Source organism: Nansenia antarctica (genome assembly GCF_963989245.1).
Source record: "Nansenia antarctica genome assembly, chromosome: 6".
In the NCBI taxonomy this organism is placed as follows: Eukaryota; Metazoa; Chordata; class Actinopteri; order Argentiniformes; family Microstomatidae; genus Nansenia; species Nansenia antarctica.
In genome coordinates this window covers 12,233,082-12,248,059 of record NC_137676.1, presented here as the reverse complement: position 1 = coordinate 12,248,059, position 14,978 = coordinate 12,233,082, and the positions used below count along the sequence as shown (strand labels likewise).

Sequence of the window (14,978 nt, the reverse complement as noted above, 5' to 3'; positions counted from 1 at the left end):
GGACTGAGACAAAGTGAAGCAGAACAGTGAACAACAGGCTAAATAACATCCAAACCAGAAATCAACATAAATATCGAAGGGGGGGGGGGGGGGCGGTAATCCACTTATGTACAATAGCTTCATAAGTCACAAAAAATATACAATACGTATGTAGGCACAGCAGTAACCGTTGCCAAATCCTATTACCCAATCGGAGTAGTCTTGAGTCCATCAGTATACATTTAGGTGTTTCCGAATGTGTGCGTGTGTGTGTTCATACATGTATTTGTCAACACTCAAGCCTCCTAAAACCATACGGAAAGAAATGAACAGTCCTTTCAACTTTCCTGTACTGTGAAATGACCCTTTTCCCCTTCCTTAGCTTGAGGCGGGGCTGATGACATCAGTGCACTGAGGCTCACAGAAGTGTCCGAAGCGACCGTAGACGTCACGCGCCCGAACGGCAAAGTAATACGTGGATCCAGAGACGAACTGAGTCAACGTGCAGGCCATGGGCAGCGGGAGGGCCTTCACCTCCCCGATCTTTTTCCAGTGCTGCTGGCCTCCTGGTGGTAGGCCGCTGGCCTCCTGGTGGTAGGCGAACAGGTGGTAGCTCTCCACGGCAGCACAGCTGCGGTCCGTCTCCGCCACGCACCAGGACAACACAAAGCCGTTCTGGCTCTGCACCCGGGCCAGCTTCAGCTGAGGCTGCTGGGGGGGCGAGGTTTGGGTGGCCTCCAGGGGCAGGCGTGTGGGGTTCGGGGGGGCGGTGGGTAAGGGGGGCAGGGCAGTGGAGGGGGCTCTAGTAGTGTTGGTAGTGTTTCCCAGGCGTGCTTTCGATGGGGAGTCCTACGGGAGGAGATATGAATTAGTGATCAGATATATATTAACAATCAAATGAAAGGTCCAGCATGTAGTTTTAAGAGGCTTTTAAAAAACTAGTAAAAACACATCTTTTCTCCCTGGCCTTTGACCTGAGGTGAGCCTGCCTTCCCGACACTGCACTCTTTGCACTTTTATTTGTACTGCACCTTGCTTTTAGTGTATTTTTCTATTTTGTCTGTTTTTTTCTTTAATCTGTATCCCTTTTACCTTGTTTTTCTCTTTATATTGTATCTGTTAAGCACTTTGGGCGGCTCTTGTCGTTGTACATTTTGTGCTATATAAATAAACGTTACTTACTTACTTACTACTTACTTAAGAGTACAATAGACAAGATATTTTAGAGAAAAGTTTCATATGTGTGTGACACAGGCCTATACACATTTACTCCATATTGAAGTGGAATTTCAATAAATAAATGTGCACTTTTGTAGTAGATATCTAGAATCTCACCAGAGGGGGGCGATGGTGGACCGTGAGTTGAGGACTGCTCACGGAACTTTGAGGAGATGCTCTTGCTGTAGTACCTTTGGCAAAAATAAAAAAAAACTCAAATTACACACAGTTTCTCAAGATAAATACTAATAATAATCTTTGATAATAATAATAATAATTAATAATTTATTTAATTCATATAGCGCTTTTCCGAGGCTCAAAGACGCTGACAATATAGGGGATATGGGAAACACAGAAACAACAAGTAACATGGAACACAGAGTCAGCGAACGGGGAGGGGGGGGTGTAGAGTCCGGTGATATTATCCTATTCTCTACTCGGATGATGAGGGTTGAAGAAATGTCATGAGGATATGACAAAGTCATTCATTATATACACATGCGCACACGCGCACACACGCACACACGCACACACGCACACACACACACACACACACACACACACACACACACACACACACACACAGCATTGTGGGCCTCACCAGTAGGAGTGCTGATCAGTGGGGGAGGCCCAGGGGTACGTTGGGTAACCGAAGAGGACGCTGTTGTCACTTTGGCCTTACTTACACCAGTCACTAAGGAAAAGAGGAAAGAGGGAATTATTAAAGGACGATAAAAAGAGGTTATAAAGAGAGGAGGAAAGTGTGAGGAAAACTAGACGAGAGAATTGCAAAGAGAGGAGAAAATAATCGTTCTTCTGGGAGAAATTATGTGTTTTTAACTGAATTAACAATGAGGAGGGGAGTAGGAATGAAACGATCAATGGAATAGAGGTGAAGAAAGTGAAGGGATGGTGTTCGGTCTTCCTCACCTTGCACGTCGTCATCATCCTCAGTGAGATCTATGAAGGAATTTTTGAGACGAGGCCCCTGGCCAGTAGTTTTGGTTGGGATAGACCCTGTAGCTTGATTATCTGAAAATGAGAAAGATGACATTGAGAGACATTGCACGGAATGTTTGGAATAAGGCGGCGTCTGCTAAATGCCAAAAATGCATGGCGTTGCTCTCTGAGTGAATTGAAAGGTAAAGTCACTTCCATTCGCAGGACAGGCCCCAAAACGTTCTGAGCCACGGTCTTAGTGGACCATCCCTGACTTGGGGTCATGGGGATCTTTTTTGGAACTTCGGACCAGGGACATAGTTTGCTCCTCCCTGCTCACCCCAAGTCCTCAGAATCACGCTGGGTGATGGAAACACTACTTCCCCAAAAAATACTACTGCTTACACCAAGAAAAGACTGGTGTGGGACCAAGTCCTAATGGAAGGACACCATTTGAAGAGCAATATATACAAACCAAATTAATTGTCTGTTACGACCTAACCCTAACCGTTTATGTAAAAGGAATCACGTGTATTCAATTAAAAAAACGATTGTAAAAAACAAATAATAATAAATAATAAATAATATAACAGGTAGAACTTAAGTGCTAACAACGCTTAGGTTGTGGGTTAGATTCCCGCTGGGACCATATATACCATATTTTCCGGACTATACAGTGGGTTCGGAAAGTATTCAGACCCCCTTAAGTTTTTCACACTGACATATTGCAGCCATTTTCTAAAATCAATTAATTTAATTTATTTCCTCGTTCATGCACACACAGCACCCAATATTGTCAGAAAAACACAGACTTGTAGACATTTTTGCAGATTTATTACAAAATAAACACTGAAATATCACATGGCCATAGGTATTCAGACCCTTTGCTCAGTATTTAGTAGAAGCACCTTTTTGAGCCAATACAGCCATGAGTCTTCTTGGGAATGATCCAACAAGTTTTTCACACCTGGATTTGGGGATCTTTTGCCATTCCTCTTTGCAGATCCTCTCCAGTTCTGTCAGGTTGGATGGTGAACGTTGGTGGACAGCCATCTTTAGGTCTCTCCAGAGATGCTCAATTGGATTTAAGTCAGGACTCTGGCTCGGCCATTCAAGAACATTCACAGAGTTGTTCTGAAACCACTCCTTCGTTATTTTAGCTGTGTGCTTGGGATCATTGTCTTGTTGGAAGGTGAACCTTCGGCCCATTCTGAGGTCGTGTACACTCTGGAAATGTTTTTTGTCCAGGATATCAATGTACTTGGCTGCATTCATCTTTCCTTCAATTGCAACCAGTCATCCTGTCCCTGCAGCTGAAAAACATCCCCACAGCCTGATGCTGCCACCACCATGATTCACTGTAGGGATGGTATTAGGCAGGTGATGAGCAGTGCCAGGTGTTCTCCACACATACCGCTTAGAATTAAGACCAAAAAGTTCGATTTTGGTCTCATCAGACCAGAGAACTTCATTTCTCAGAGTCTGGGAGTCCTTCAGGTGTTTTTTGGCAAACTCGATGCGGGCTTTCATGTGTTTTGCACTGAGGAGAGGCTTCCGTCGGGCCACTCTGCCATAAAGCCCCGACTGGTGGAGGGCTGCAGTGATGGTTGTCTTTCTAGAACTTTGTCCCATCTCCCCGCTGCATCTCTGGAGCTCAGCCAGAGTGATCTTTGGGTTCTTCTTTACCTCTCTCACCATGGCTCTTCTCCCCCGGATGCTCAGTTTGGCCGGACGGCCAGTTCGAGGAAGAGTCCTGGTCGTCCCAAACTTCTTCCATTTAAGGATTATGGAGGCCACTGTGCTCTTAGGAACCTTAAGTGTAACAGAATTTTTTTGTTGTAGCCTTGGCCAGATCTGTGCCTTGCCACAATTCTGTCTCTCAGCTCTTCAGTCAGTTCCTTCGACATCATGATTCTCATTTGCTCTGACTTTACACTGTGAGCTGTAAGGTCTTATATTGACAGGTGTGTGCTTTTCCTAATCAAGTCCAATCAATATAATTAAGCACAGCTGGACTCCAATGAAGGTGTAGGCCCATCTCAAGGATGATCAGAAGAATTGGACAGCACCTACCTGAGTTAAATATACAAGTGTCACAGCAAAGGGTCTGAATACTTATGGCCATGTGATATTTCAGTGTTTATTTTTTAATAAATCTGCAAACATTTCTACAAGTCTGTGTTTTTCTGACAATATTGGGTGCTGTGTGTGCATGAACGAGGAAAAAAATGAAATTAATTGATTTTAGCAAATGGCTGCAATATGACAGAGTGAAAAATGTAAGGGGGTCTGAATACTTTCCGAACCCACTGTAAGTTCATAGTTTGGCTGGTCCTGCGACTTATAGTCATGTGCGACTTATATATCAAAATATATATAATTTCATACTGACTGACATGAACCAAGGAGTAAACATTACCGTCTACAGCCGCGAGAGGGCGCTCTGGGCTATATGCCACTCCGGTACCACTGAAGAAATGAACTGGAGCTTGGTGAACTTGCTTACTTGTAACTTGCTTGTTGGACTCACTGGCTTGTTATGTTAATTTAGCCTATTCAGCCTCCCATGTATGTTCTTTATGCTATTGTGTAGCTGAATAACTGTTAATGTGTTACGTTAACATACCGGACACCTATTCAGCCTGTTGTTCTGTGTGCTATTGTGTAGTTGAATAACTTGCCTAAGGCCTAATGGGTTAATTCATAGTCAGGACAGCGCATGCGCCTTAGAGAGAGTTCGTGATATACCACTAGGTGACTGACAGGTGTCGAGAGAACCGAGGTAAACTGGTTATACCTTTGTTGAACCCAGACTCAAGTGTCTTATTATTCTATGTCCAAGTGACATTACACGTAGTATCGTAGAAAAGCATTGACGCTCGCGATTCATTCACAACTTGAATGAACTTGAACGCTATCAATCGATCAAACAAGTCATCAAATAAAAAAGAATAATGCTTCATTATCATGCTGGAGAGAAGTTCTACCCGGGATTTGTGTCGTATCGACACCATTCAAATGGTTTCAGATTCCCTGTCCTCTCCCCTATCCGGACACGTTTGAATTGTTATCCTAACCCACGGTAAACCACAGCTATTAACCCGCAAAGGGTGCCTCCGGGCACCGTGTTTGTCCGAGAATAACACCGGCTATGAAGGTGGTACAAACACAATACTACTTTGCTAACTTCACCATCGGTATACGGTCATTTTGAGCCATCAACCAACCCGCTGGCACCCCGGGAAGTTATGTTTCGAACCCCGAGAGCATGCATAAATGTCTATCCGGAAAGAGTGCACTCTCCTCGGCCGCGGCACGCGCCTCTCCTCGGTAAGGCGGAGGAACGAAAAGCTTACAGCAGGCGGTCTCCCATCCAGGTACTAACACGGCCCAACCCTGCTTGATTTAGGACAACAGTGCAACAACTTCGAGGCTGAACTTTAGTTACATTTACGGCGTCATATGCCATCAAAGGGAAACATGGAAAAATGCATGACTTACAGATTTAATTTTATGACGTTACGAAATGCGATGTGACAGGAACGCCTATCATGTTGTCAAACACCACAGGTAATAATTTATTTCTAAATAAACATGATGTACATCTCTGAAATGTGAATCGCGCACCAATTTATTTATATTGGGAAGGCTGACGCCGGGGCAGCCTGTGACAAACACGCTCCGGTGTCCTGCCCGCTGTCCCAAGCGCTGTGGAACTTTCTATGTTAAGCACCTCGGCATAACAGCGATTTCTTTTGTTATGCTTGTTATAAAGAAAAGGTCTATAATGCATTGAAATGATATTAGTACATCAGACATTAGACATTAGACATCAGACATGGAAATATGTCAATGCGCGGCAGAGGCGCCCCGTCCATAGAGGCAACCAAGGCAATTGCTTGGGGCCACCAAACAATTCACATTTTTTTTTCCACATTTTTTTTTTTCCAGATGGGAGTGTTACATTAGTTTTCTTAAGATAGGATAATAAATAAATCTGTTCAATGGGCATTTGCCAAAGTAGCCTACTGTTAATCAGTATTTATCCTGTATAGAATAGAATAGAATAGACTTTATTGTCGTTGTACAGTTGCCTATACAATGAAATTGTAGTGGCTCTTCCGAAGGTGCAAAAAAACTGAAAACATATTCACATATTCACAAACATATACACATATAAGATAAACATTTATGAACATGTCTTATGTCTACTGTTCAGTGTCTACTGTATGGTGTATATGAAGATGTTATGACGTTTTATCATGAAAATAATGAACAGCAAGCTAGATCCAAAACTAGGGCCGGTGGAGGAGGGCAATTGTCACATTGGACATTTATTGAATAGAACAGTCAAACTTGGCGACGTACAAAAATAATCCATAAGCGATCAAAACCAGAAAAATAACAAACAATGCGTATAGAATATGCGTATAATGCGGTCAACAAAAATACATCGCTCCCCTCTCTCTCCACTACCACCATGCAAGGTGCGCAGGTGCTTAAATTACCTTGCAATATCACCCCCCATAACCATATGACTTCTCAATACGGTGATCTAGGCAATAAACAAACAATCAAAGTAAACTCACAATAAACCCATTAGCCTGTTATACTAAATACCCCCTAAATCATATTCATACCTCCTACAACACCTCAGGCCTTTGGGTCGGGTGGTTCATGGAGGCAGACTGAAAGGACACACATTCATTGCCTATTTCATAAATGTTCTCCATATAACGACGTCGATCATTGATCGGCAACGACACTATATAATTGTTTGCCTGACTGGCAATCGGATTTGGGCAGTCTGGGGATTTACACGGCAAATCAAATGAAGAACTACAAATCCCTGATGACAGGGAGATGACGTATGACTGCTCTGATGAATCAACCCCTATTTCATTATTTTCTCTATATAGCGACGTCGATCATTGATCGGCAACGACACTATAATATAGTTTGCCTAACTGGCCATCAGATTTGGGCTCCTAATATCTAAAAAGCACTACGGTTTTCTTATTTTATCGGATTAAAGTAGCGAAGACCAGAAATTCCCATTGACCGCCAGTCAAACTTCTCCCCTTCTATCACCCAAAAAGGGGCGTGATCATTCTGATGACAGGGAGATGACGCGCAATTGCTCTGATGAATTGTAGTTTATTGATAGCTGGCTAGTCTCGCGGTGCCAGCCGTTTCCACTTCCGCTTTGCTCTCGCTCCAAACGTCTGGAGACCTTTATCCATAGAACGGATTCTATGTGCCGCCCGGAGCGAGCGGCAAATCTAGGACACTGATAGGCCGGACCGATGGGAAGCACCGCCCCCCCGTCCTTCTCATTGGTTCAGCGGGGCAGTTTTTTTTTTAAGTTAACTATTCATTTGTTACGTATTTATTTGACATCTGGGTACAAAATATAAATAGTTAATACATCATGTAGCCTATATTAAAGCCTTTAAAAATGATTAATGATAAGATCCATCATTTACATGCATTTACATGCATCATTTACATGCTCCATGTTGCATGTAATTTGTATGCTACTTGTGGTCCAGTATGTCGCAATGTGTACTAGGTGTGCTACTGTACCTGTGGTCATGTACTGTTTTTACTGTTTTTATGTAATGTCCTTTGCATGTTTTATTATGTCAAATGTAATTGTTGTATTGTGGCTGTCTTGGCCAGGGCTCCTTTGTAAAAGAGACGCTAGTCTTTCAGACTGTTTTTTTTACTTACACACACACGAGCGCGCGCATATGCGCGAACTTTGTAAAACCGTATTATATTTTAGTGTCAGGGAAATAAATACATTTAAAAATGTCCACATCGTCACCCGCCTAAGACCCTTACCAGGGGCCTCCATAATGTTGTTTGCTTAGGGCCCCCAAAAGTCTAGGGGCTCCACTGATGCGCGGCTGTCATGCACAAATCAGCTTGTAACGTTAGACACACAGCACATCGGCATAATAACGTTTTGTTGTTGTTGTGCTTGTTATAAAGAAAAGGTCTATAATGCATTTAAATGAATGATACAACCCATTAATAATATTACCTAATAACAACTGCTCGGATTAGATTGCGGGTGCTGCTACATGGAAATAGGTCAAAATGCGCATCATGTACAAGTAAGACGAACGTTTGACAGATAACTTGACATATGTGTACCATCATCCGCTGTCAAACGCCACAGGTAATAATTTATTTATGATTGTACATCTCTGAAATGCTCGACTGTCATGCAGCGTTGCGTTACTGTCACGTTAGACACAGCACTGACATAAAAGCGATTTTTGGGTTATGCTTGTTATAAATAAAAGGTCTATAATGCATTGTAATGACATTAAACTAAGATAATACGATGGTTATCATATTTTTTCAAGTCTTTAATTACAAGTAATTCCAGAAAAAGTAAATGACATTTCAGGCTCGCTTCCGTATTACGAGAGCGAAAAGAACATTTTTGTAGATGTTTCGCAATGCATGCCGGAAGGGAGTCTCATGGCTCCGAATCGAACGAGGGTCAAGATTTTCTCCGTTTGGAGCCAACCCTAACCCTAATCCTAACCCTAACCCTAAATGAGTAATGAATTGGGACGCCACTACGGCTACACGTGAACGCGCAAAACGGAGATTAGGGTTGAAAACGGAGCCAGAGTGGTGAATTGGGATTCACCCTAAATGTCTTCTTGGTCTTGGATTTTGTGAAATAAATTTCTTAATAGTCCAGTGCGACTTATATATGTTTTTTTCCTCTACATTACACATTTTTGGCTCCTGCGACTTATACTCCGGAGCGACGTATAGTCCGGAAAATACGGTACTGCCAAATGTATGTAGTCATTGCAGTGTAAGTGGCTTTCGATACAAGTGTCAGATAAATGGCATATATTATATATGATTATATATTACAAATAACCAAAAACTATCTATAAAAAAAAAAAAACTGTCACAGTAAACCTGTTAAGGACAAACCCACCTGTCTTGGACGTCATGGCGGTCCCAGAGGGAGTCCCTGGAGCGGCCGAGCCTGTAGCTGCCGGTCCTGAAGCCGAAGACAACGAGGACGACGAGGACGACACCACCCCCGCCACGGGGGCGCACATCGCCGGCGCCCTCGCTGTAGTCACTGACACCCCCGCACTGGGCGTACTAATACCCCCCGCGCCCCCCTGGTACACCGCCCGGGCCAGGGTCACCTGGGCCGGGGAAAGGCGGGTGTTGGAGGCCTGAAGGCCAGAGACCGTGGTGGACATGATGGCGGTGGAGGGGGCCGCCTTGAGGATGTAGGTGGTGCCGGGGGTGGTGGTCATGGCCTTGTTGAGGGAGTTGACCGAGCCGAAAGAAGAGACAGGGATGTTGACCAGGGTCCCGGGCTGGCCGTTCACGCCGGACAGGGGCAGCTGGATGAGGAGGGGCTGGCCCTGGCCCACCATGTTGCCGCCCGACGTGGTTTTCAGCAGCAGGGTGCCTGTCTGGCCCTGGGAGGAGACGGTGGCGAGCGAGGAGGACGTGTTGGAGGTGGTGGGGATCAGGTGGAGGAAGGGGGTCTGCGACACCATGGCAGTGGTGGCGGTGGGCAACTGCTTGGACTGAGCTGGAGAGACTGACACAATAGAAAGGATAAGAACAGGTGAGTTCAGTAGACACGGTCTGCAGGCCAGGTAATGTTACAGGTCATGTATTAAATCTTTTTTTTTAAATATATCTCATGGTTGTGGGTTCGAGCCCCTAATTCAGTATAACATCCTTATCACACACAGGCAAGGGAGATATTCATGGGAGTAAGTCAGAGAAAGGATCCTCACCTGTAGTGTTGGTAGGACCCAGGGCTGTGGGCGTTTGCTTTACCTCCATAGTGGTCCTCACTAGCCTGTTTAGAGAGATGTAGAATGCTTTGAGTTGTTTTTAAGAAGTTATATAGACAAGGGAGGACAGAGCATGGGTCCGTGCTTTGACCCATACATTTTGGCCATTTAAACAATTCTTTGTGGGGCTTTTGTGATGAACATGAGACGGTCCACTCCATATGTAGGATTTTCCGGGAGTTTTGCTGTGTGCACTTAACATTTTGGGCAGGCGCTGTGGTGTCATACAAGCAAAAACAAACCCCCCCCCCCCAAAAAAAACCTCAAACTTATTTTTGTATCAATAAAATAAAATCCAGAAAAATGTCTTAATCTCGAAATTATGTAAATTCAAGAATTTATTTTTTTAATTCATAGTTAAGTGTATTAAGGAATATTATGAGGCAACATACTTTTCATGGTTAAAGAACATAACACATCTTTACATTCATAACAACGATTGCAACTGCACCCATGAAGACTCTCCATCCAGAAATAATTTTGTAACCAAATTTCAATAGAACACACAGAAGTTTGCAAAATAAACGTATAATAACACGTAAAATACTATTTCGACATAAAGAAAAGTCTGCTTCTTTTCACTCTAAGCAGTTCAATGATAGAGTCCCGAATCTTTCTCCAGTCTTCACTGCACATATTGTTGAACCGATGTTGTAAATGCGCCTTCATAGTCTCTCGCACGTTGATGGGCAAGGCCTACGTAATTCACATTGTTGACCCAGTCCGAGTAGTGCTCGTAAGGGACTATGTTCCGGAACAGGTACACTGCGTAGCGTTCGATTCTAGCCTTCCCTGTGCCGGTTCTGCAGTCGTAATACAGCTGTCTCTCCCTCTCCTTGCTGAGGGGACGGAGGGTGATGTCTGCTCGTGTACTTCCTCTATTGTCTTGTTCCAGCGGCTCTTTCTTGATTGGTTGTCGTCTCTGGGTGATTGGCGGCTTTTCATCATCCTCCTCCTCTTCCTCTGTTTCCTCTTCCTTCTCTATTGACAGTAGCGGTGTCCTACCAACAGAGGGCGCCCGCCTCTCTCTCTGTACCCCAGACTGCATCTCCAGCGGCTGCCTTCGAAGCACGCTGTTGGGGGAGGAGAGGTGCAGTTGGATCGGGTTTCTGCATAACTGTATTACTGTGTACAGCATGAGGTTGATCAAGCTTCACATTGTATAACGTCACAAGACTCTGGACCTTGAACCACGTGGTGTTTTGCAGGCGAAAAAAAAAGTTGTGACTCATTTAATCCAAACAAAATAGTCAAGGTGGGAAATTTTGGGGAAAATGTGAGAGAAAGGCACTCAAATGGTCAAGTAAAGGCGGTCCTGATAAAAGATAATTATGATCTGTTTTCCCGAAAGTATGGTTTTAGGCCCTTATTTCAATCTTCACAAGACTTAAATCTCCAGCCTTAAGTGTTAACGGATAACGTTCCAGGACAGAACCACACATGTTCAATCACGCGTTGTGTGTGTGGTTCCGTGTGTGGTATTGGCTTCAGGCCCGTATTGTCACGTTCATACAAAGGCACAATGATAAATCCACATACAATGATAAAAACACACTGCAGCATGATTTGAATGACAAAGGAAAGGAAATACATTTCACGCTGCAAAAAAAACCAAAACAATGAAAATGTTAAAGTAAAGTAAAGAAAACTGAAAGATTAGGTGAAGGTCTGCCATGGGGAGATTTAAATGTCTGAAAACTGTGAATACTGAGACTAATATATGATGTGTTGAGTGAACTAATACAGTACTATATAATTTACTGTAATATTTCAACTTAACAACACGCGTCTCACATTTATAGAATATATTCGCTGCTAAATCTGTTTCGAATACTCTTGGTCATAATATCCTAATGATCCTATGGAATTGCTTCCAAGTAATTAAAAGCCTTCTAAATAAGGAGGCAGCAGCAGCAGGAGTGGACACTTACCGTTGTGTGGGAGTGGTGGTTGTCACAGGTGCAGCCTTGGCAACAGGGGATGTGAGCACCTGCTAAAATTACAAATTAAATGAACATCGTTAACACTCCTTTAATTGGACAGCTCAATATGTATCGACTAGCTAGATGACCTCAAACTATTTCTGTGACACATATATATATATATTTTTAATGATCCCGCCACTACCAAAAGTACAAAACTTTTTGTACTATTCCCCCAATTGAAGCATTTTCCTGGTTGCAAAGAATTTACCTAGTAATTACATTTGAAATAATGAAAATTATGACATTTATTACCTCCTGTTTTTTTTTGTTTTCTGAGGCCTGGTTGGCCTCTCCACATTTTTTTGCTAGTCTTGCAATCTTGGCCTGAAAAAGAGTCAGAGAGACAATGATAAAATGTGAGACTTTCTAGTTGTAAGGATAACTTACCCCCCCCCCCCCCCCCCCCCAAAAAAAAGGAGCTTACCTGTAATGTGTTAAAGTTGCTCTGGTGTTTGGTGGCACTGTCAATCTTCTCCACGCGTTCCTTCAGCTCCTGTAAATTCTGGTCGAAGACAGTCAGTTGCAGCACCCGCAACCGCTCCTCCACCAACTGCTGTACGACCTGAGGAAGAGAGACAATGAAAGGTTCAGACATTTACATTTTTGGCATTTAGCAGACGCCTTTATCCTAAGCGACTTACAACAAATACATTTGTCTAATTGAATCATCTATCCATCAGTCATCATAAGAAAAATAAATATATGCTAGGACCAGGGGCCATTGGCAGTCATAATGCTAGGGAGAAGGAAGAATTACTTATTTTTTCTTATTATTTTTAAATTAAATGTATCTTATGTTTTCCCCCTCTATCATGCAGAAGTGCACACCCAAAGGTTTAGGCCGAAGCCTTCTTCAATGTGTGTGGCCTGAGCTAAAAATATAACAGAGACTCTTTCAAATCTGACACAAAGTAAACTATCTGGAATTTCCCCACAGGGAAGAAACGTCAACCCATGAGAACAAACAACTCGTCTTCCAATGGTCAGACAGTCAAACAAACCTTTTCAAGTTTAAGGCGACTGCCCGCATTCGCAGTGATTTTCAGCTCCAGCTGTGCTTCTAACGCCACGCCGTCCACCCTCTGCCTCTTCCCCTCTCTCTCCACCTTCACGTTGCCCTCAGGTGTAGGACGCTTCAGTCCAGACACAGTGCCCTTCTCCTCCTTCACAACTGTAAAGAGAGTGTGATGCAATTTGTTTAGTTAGCGGCCACCACAGGAATACATTTCCTTTGCAGCATACTTGTGCATTATGATTGTTTTTTATGTTTATGTTGTGTATTCCCATATTGCCCCCCCCCCACCCCCGAAAACTAATGTCCAAAAATTCTGGACCACTGGCCAGTTTAGCTAGGATAGGTCCTCCTGTTAGAATTTGTGATTCTGATTCTGCTTCATACCTGTGGCTGAAGAAGAGGTGGATGAGGGATGAGATGTGGTAGAATTAAACTCTGCGTGAACCTGCGCTTTCACTTTTATCTCCTTTTTCACACTGGAGGAGTCGACTTCCAACTTTTCCTTCATTTTCTTCTCCACCTTTACAGTTAATCCTTCCTTCGCTTTTTGTTTATCATCCTTCTCTCCCTTGTCCTCTTCCTCCTCCTCCTCCTCTTTCATGTCCTGATCAGCCTCGGGGGCAGAGGTTGGGGAGGGATTGGGGGCTGCCTTGGTAGCCTTAGGGGCGGCTGTGACGGTAACCTTTGGTGAGCAGGACTTCTCCTCAGGGGCCTTGTTCTCTGTACTGTCCTTATCCGTTTCCATGGCCACAATGTCATCCTGCTTCGTCCCCTTCGTCCCCTTGTCCTTCCCGGACTCTTTGGCAGACGTGCCAGGTGAAACAGCGGACTGAGAGGACTGAGAATCCTTAGCAGAATCCACGGCTTTGTCCTCTGTTGTAGCGCTCGTCTCCTGGAGAAGGGAACAACCAGATAAGTAAACTTGGCTACAGTTAGCGAGCCGCCAAACCACCTAATGCTAGCTAAAAAACAAACAAAGTTCCAGCAATGCTTGGACCCCCTAATCCATCTTCAGCAGTATCAAACCATGACCCAAATGTCCTCTTTGACCTGTTTTGACCTATCTTTGCTGTCTTGTAATACTAATATTATTTCTCTCTCTCTCATACAAACCTCTTTTTTCGCGCCAGTGGCTTCTTTCTCTTCTTTCTTCTTGTCCTCCATCTTTGTGGTCACCTCTTTGTTCTGTCCTTTCCCAGTCTCATTTGAAGGGGACACAGGACACTCTTTCCTCCCCTCTTCTTCCATCTTTTTCAGTTCGCTGTTTAGGGAATGGAATGGCGACGGGGGTGAGGGAGGGGTGCCTTCTTTGGCATTCGAACTTTGGGAGGGTGGGGAGGGAGACAACGATAGGGTCAACATCAGGGGTGGGGAGAGAGGAGATGTGGAGCGAGAGCTCTTCAAGTCTGTGTCATTTTTTATCTTGTCTGCCCCCTTCTGTCCATCTGCTGTATGCGTGCCGTTGACTAGAGGGGTCTGAGAAGGGGGGGGCAAGGGATTTAACTGAGTAGGGACGGGGGACGACAAGGTGCTGTGGAGAGACTCCAGTTGCTGGCGGTCGCTTATTTTCATGGTCTTCCTCGCTCTGAAGATTTTCTTCTTCTCCTCCGCCACGGCAACTTCCATTTTCACCTGAGAAGAGACAAGCAGGGATGAGGCTGTTAGTCTAGCAGGTCAGAAACACCACAGTGACAGACAGGATCCATGGGAGGGTTACCAGCATTATCCACCCACCTGTTAACACCCACCTGCCCTCTACGCACCGCAGTACAGATGAGGCAGGCGCTGCAGTGTTTCAGAGCCAACACTAGGGGTCACTGTAGAACCCTGTGGGTTGTTTCCTCTCCTTTGTTCTATTCTGGAAGGTTCTTTTTCCATTGTGAGCTCTGCATTCTTAGCTATCCTTTTCAACAAGTCAGTTTACACAGCAAATGTGACCTCAGACGAGTCTTAACTACACAATCTCAAATCCTGGCGATA

The 14,978-nt window shown here is 44.1% G+C and overlaps 1 protein-coding gene across 1 annotated transcript; it reads right to left on the bottom strand.

Moving 5' to 3' along the window:
* Positions 1-357: 357 nt before the first annotated feature.
* Positions 358-14,624, bottom strand: LOC308160292 (activating transcription factor 7-interacting protein 1-like; the record flags this gene model as incomplete). The annotated part of the gene is made up of 13 exons (XM_080534210.1): positions 358-828; positions 1,315-1,388; positions 1,799-1,891; positions 2,128-2,229; positions 9,110-9,727; positions 10,680-11,071; positions 11,930-11,988; positions 12,236-12,307; positions 12,408-12,545; positions 12,985-13,154; positions 13,383-13,890; positions 14,112-14,259; positions 14,503-14,624. 13 exons carry the CDS (start codon positions 14,622-14,624, stop codon positions 358-360), a joined length of 2,967 nt encoding a protein of 988 aa, XP_080390336.1.
* Positions 14,625-14,978: the final 354 nt, after the last annotated feature.